Below are 5,433 nucleotides of genomic sequence, written 5' to 3'. Positions count from 1 at the left end.
TGTAGAACCGCTTACTCTTCGTTGTGAATTCGCAATAAAATATACTTGCAATAACTATACTGAAACATTTATTACAACACACGAACGTAACATTTAACATAAATTTAGAAATAAATATGACTTAGAATGATCGAGATATTTCAGAATGAAAAGAATGTGATGCAGCAACGCTGCTTGACTTATCGCTTCTCAGTAATCTTTTTGTTCTATCAAGAAAAATTAAATTTTAACGTTGCCACTCACGCGAGCAATGAAAATTATAATAATTAAATTAAAGTTCTAGGCTCAGCTGAAGACGATAAGAACTACCATACTCCCCCCCATTGGACAAATGTCCAAAACTAAGTCTAAGTTGGTAGGGGAGCAATCTTAGTTATTGGTCTTTTAAATGTTCCTGATGTAGTTTTCACCTGAACAACTCTTACAGCTCCATCATCTCCAGGAAAAGTTTCCATAACTCTTCCTAAACTCCATTTCATGGGATGTTTTAGATCTTCTTTTAACAACACCAGTTGTCCAGTTTTTATATTTGGGTTAGATGACTTCCATTTACTTCTCTGCTGTAACTGTGTGAGATACTCAGCACTCCATCGCCTCCAGAATCCTTCGCGAAGAGCTTGAATCAACTTAAATCTTGAAGTGTATGATAGCGAATTTTCTGCTTGATAAGACTCGGGCATTGCTAGAAGCGGTGCTCCAATCAGAAAGTGACCCGGTGTTAAGGGATCAAGGTCGTTTGGATCACTACTAAGAGGAGTTACTGGTCTTGAATTCATACATGCTTCAATCTGAATAATTAAAGTTGATAATTCTTCATAATTAAGCACTGCTGATTTACATACTTTGAAAAGATGTTGCTTCATTGATTTGATGTTAGACTCCCAGATTCCTCCAAAATGAGGTGCACTGGGTGGGATGAAATGCCAGTTAATAAACAGTTCTGAAGCAAAGTCCTGAACTGATGCTGATTTAAGAATTTCCATTTGACTGTATAAATAGTTTCTTGCACCTTTAAAGTTAGAGCCGTTATCAGTATATATGTCTGAAGGTTTTCCTCTTCTCGATATAAATCTTCTGAGGCACGCTAAGAATGAATCTGTACTTAGTTCGGACACAACTTCAAGATGAACTGCTTTTGTCGTGAAGGAAATGAATAAAGCAATGTATGACTTTGTGGTAACCCTTGTTCTCTTGAGATTTGGCTTCGTTATTATCGGCCCTGCAAAATCTATACCCGTTTTGAGAAATGGTCTGGAAGAAAGAACGCGATCTTTAGGTAAATCTCCCATAATTTGGCACATGATTTTCTTCATCTTGAAGCATGTCAGACAACGCTGAATATTTCTTCTGACTTTATCTCTTCCTGATATCAGCCAAAACCGCTGTCTAATGAGAGAGAGAGTACAACTTGTGTTCCTCCATGAAGAGAGAGTTTGTGATAATAATCAATAATTAAATCCGAAAGGTGATGATTTTTAGGAAGTAGCATTGGATGTTTTTGATCATTTGACATATTAGAGTGTTTAAGTCTGCCGCCAACTCTTAAAATACCGTTTTTGTCAAGAAAAGGATTCAATGATATTAAGGAACTTTTAGCTGGCGAACTCCCTTTAGTTTGAATAGCATGAATTTCCGATTTGAATTCTGAATCTTGGACCAACTTTACAATGCGAGTTGTGGCGTCAAGTAATTCTGATGTCTTAAGAGAACCTACTTTCCGATTATTTTTGTCACATTTTGCATTTTGAATAAATCGTACGCTATAAGCAACTACTCTAGAAAGCTTACTCAGCGAAGAATAGTTATGAATGAAGTTTAACTCCCCTTCTACTTGATTAGAATAACTTGCCGTTTTCACTGACACTTCTGAGATTTTTTCTTTTTCCGAAGCTGAATGATTTTGTGTAGGGATAACTATTGGCGAATCTGAAAGCCAAGAAGGACCTTTCCACCATAGTGAATGATTAAGAAGTTTTGAAGGCTAGAGTCCTCTTGAGGCACAATCACAAGGGTTCTCTTTGCTTACAACGTGATGCCAGGCATCGACTTGAGTATTAGTATGAATTTGCGATATCCTATTAGAAATGAAGGATTTCCATTTATGAGGTTCGGAATTTATCCAATCAAGCACTATTTGGGAATCCGTCCAAAAGAATGACTCATCTACTTGAATGGCAAGATTTTCAACTACATTCTTGTAGAGTTGGCTTAACAATACAGCTGCACACAGCTCCAAACGAGGAAGCGTTATTGTTTTTAGTGGTGCGACTCTGGTTTTCGCGGCGATTAAACTAATCTTGACTTTCTCGTCTTCAAATTCTGATCTCATGTAAAGGACAGCAGCAAAAGCCTTTTGGGAAGCATCGCAAAAGCCATGAATTTGAATACATTTTACTGCAGAATTTTGGATGAAGAAATGTCGTCGCATTTGAATATTTTCAAGTATCGAAAGCTGTGAAGCAAAACCTGTCCATTCTTTAAGGATACTGTCTGGGAGTGGATCATCCCATTTTGACTTGCATAACCATAATTTCTGCATCATAATTTTAGCTAAAACTGTAGAGGGTGAAATGAAACCGAGGGGATCATAAATTCTAGCAATGCTTGACAATAATTGCCGTTTTGTGGTGACTTTTTGAGCTGGATTTAAATGAATCGCAAATGTGTCTTGATTTGGATCCCACTGAATGCCAAGAAGTTTCACTGACTGATCTTCAGCAATATTTATAGACTGTTCTGTTCCTTTTAGTTCAGGAGGTAATTTTGAAAGAATACTATGTTCATTTGATATCCATTTTCGAAGAGTGAATCCACCTCTTCTCATTAGATTAATTAAATCACTCATGAGATTTTCAGCTTCCTGAATTGAATCGGCTCCTGTTAATAGATCATCTACGTAAAAGTCCTTGTCGATAACATTTGAGGCTTTAGGAAAATTCATCTCTTCATCTTCAGCAAGTTTTTTAATAGTTCTTATGGCTAAATACGGTGCGCAAGCAGTTCCGTAAGTCACTGTCTTCAATCTATAGTCTTCAATCTTTTGATCGGGATTTTCTCGCCATATAATTATCTGAAAATCAGAATCTGAATGTGAGACAAGAATTTGTCGGAACATTTTTTCGATATCAGCCGCAAGAGCTATGGAGTGTATTCTGAAATTTGATAGAATATAAAATAGATCAGTCTGGAGTTTGGGTCCAGCATGCAAAACATCATTTAGCGAGATGTTTGTTGATGATTTAGCTGATGCGTCGAACACAACTCTTAATTTTGTGGTGCTGCTATGTTCTCTAATTACTCCGTGGTGTGGCATATAAAAACACTTGCGATCTTCTACTATGATCTCTTCTGCTTGCACTAATTCCATGTGGTTTAAGGATAAATATTCCCTCATGAAATTCTTGTATTGATCATACATGCTAGGATTTTGGATTAGTTTCCTTTCCAACGACAGAAATCGTGCAACCGCTTGATCTCTCGAATTTCCAAGACTTGGTTCTTCCTTGAATGGCAGTTTGACTTCATATCTTCCAGTGTCATCTCTAGTTGTAGTTTCTGAGTAATACTTGTCACAGTTTGCGTCTTGAATGCTTAACTTTTCTTTCTGAGGAATAGATTCCAATTCCCAGAATTTCTGAAGAACTTCATCAATTTTTACACTGGAATGGTGACTCAATTTGGTATTTTCTGTACCTTCATATAACTTGGACGATACCCTTCTTGAGAGAATCCAACCTAACTTTGATTGAATAGCAGTAGGTGTGTCTTTTCCACCACTTATCTTGCGACCTTGAATTATGTCAAAAAATACATCTGCACCTAATATTATGTCTATGTTTCTGGAGATGTAGAAATCAGGATCTGCTAACTGCAAACTTTCAATGTGTGACCATTTATGACTAGAAATAAGGAAATTTGGTAATTTCGTAGTAAGTTCTTTAACTATTAGTGCTTTAGTAGAAAAGGTTTCTGAATTAAACCGTGGAGTAAAGTTTAAATTTACTAAGTAATTGGACTTTCCAGCAACTTGATTACCAGTTCCTATGACTAAGTGATTAGTTGAAAATGTTTTTAGATTAAGTCTATTACAGCATTCTTCAGTCATCAATGAGGTTTGAGAACCACAATCGAGTAAAGTTCTACACAGTTGCCAATGTCCTTGAGAATCCTTGACTTTAACTAAAGCTGTAGATAGCAGAATATTGCACGAATTATTCAGACCAGTTAAAGCTAGACTGCTGGCCTGAGAATTATTAACTTGAACAGAATCACTTGACCTCTGTGCAGAATTATCGACTGAAAGGTTCGATTTGTATGAAGAATCATGTAAGAGAGTGTGGTGCCTTTTAGAACAATCTTCGCAGTGAAAAGTAACTTTACACTTCGAAGTATCGTGATTAGCTCTCAAGCAGTTAAAGCAAAGTTTATTCTTCTTCGCTAGATTCCACCGTTCTTGAGTGCTCAAATTTTTGAATTCTGAACATTTGAACAATGCATGATCTAAATTGCACAATACACAACTTCTACGATTTACGTTTGTTACGGAATTATAGCTAACTGACTTCTTGGATTTCAAAAGTTCCTCTTTGGGATAGATTTCTTTGCAGGTTTTCATGCTTATGGCATGCTTTTCTAAAAATTCAATAAATTTCTTATACGATGGAATTTCTTCATCTTCTAATGTGAGCTCCCACTGTTTTCGGATATTATCATCTAAGCGTTTTTCGAGAAATTGAATAATGATTAATTCTGAAAGTTTGTCTAACTCAAATCCCAACGTTTTTAGATTACGAATTGCTTCATTGCAAGAATCCAAAATATCCCGAAGAGATTTAGAAGTCATCAATTTGACTGGTTTAATGCTAAATATTTTCGAAACTAAAGCATATGATAACTCTCTTTTGTTGTCATAACGACTAATTAACGTTTCCCAAGCTTGAGAATAATTATTTTCTGTGATAGGAAAACCCTTTATTAGTCGAGCAGCTTCCTCTGTAACTGATGCATGCAAGTATTGCAATTTTTGTAGTTGACTTAAATTAGAATTATCATGAATAGTCGAAATGAAAATTTGTTTAAAGCTAATCCAATTACTTATATTTCCGTTAAATGCTGGAAGATCGAATTTAGGCAAATTTATGCTCGTACTTGTTTGAAAAGGTCCACTTCGCGATGGTAATGTAGACCGATTATCTTTCTCAAAGTCAAGCTTAATTTTTTCAATTCTGCTTTCAATATCGAACTGAAGATTTAGAATTTATCTGAATATTCTTGGCTAGCTTCTATTTCATTTTCGAATTCATCCATATCTTCGATTAAGTTTTCAACTTCTGCATCAGCGACTTGAATTTGATTTAGCTTACTATTTAATTGCAGCTTGAATGTGCTTAAATCTTCCACAGTAACGTCTTCATTATTTAACTGCTCAGAAAT

General features: G+C 35.7%; 2 protein-coding genes across 2 annotated transcripts; both read right to left on the bottom strand.

Moving 5' to 3' along the window:
• Window positions 1–347: 347 nt before the first annotated feature.
• LOC129225009 (uncharacterized) lies at window positions 348–1,313 on the bottom strand. Its single transcript, XM_054859555.1, has one exon. The coding sequence runs from the start codon at window positions 1,311–1,313 to the stop codon at window positions 348–350; it is 966 nt and encodes a 321-aa protein (XP_054715530.1).
• Window positions 1,314–1,981: 668 nt separating this feature from the next.
• Window positions 1,982–4,843, bottom strand: LOC129225008 (uncharacterized). Its single transcript, XM_054859554.1, has one exon. The coding sequence runs from the start codon at window positions 4,841–4,843 to the stop codon at window positions 1,982–1,984; it is 2,862 nt and encodes a 953-aa protein (XP_054715529.1).
• Between the last annotated feature and the right edge of the window lie 590 nt (window positions 4,844–5,433).

This window comes from Uloborus diversus, chromosome 6, assembly GCF_026930045.1.
Source record: "Uloborus diversus isolate 005 chromosome 6, Udiv.v.3.1, whole genome shotgun sequence".
NCBI classification, from domain to species: Eukaryota; Metazoa; Arthropoda; class Arachnida; order Araneae; family Uloboridae; genus Uloborus; species Uloborus diversus.
Note: the sequence above shows the minus strand (reverse complement) of the source record. Positions and strands in the feature narration are given on the sequence as shown.

Excerpts from the sequence above, each read along its gene's own strand:
- LOC129225009 (XM_054859555.1), bottom strand. The coding sequence starts at position 1,313 with ATGAAGAAAATCATGTGCCAAATTATGGGAGATTTACCTAAAGATCGC.
- LOC129225008 (XM_054859554.1), bottom strand. The coding sequence starts at position 4,843 with ATGACTTCTAAATCTCTTCGGGATATTTTGGATTCTTGCAATGAAGCA.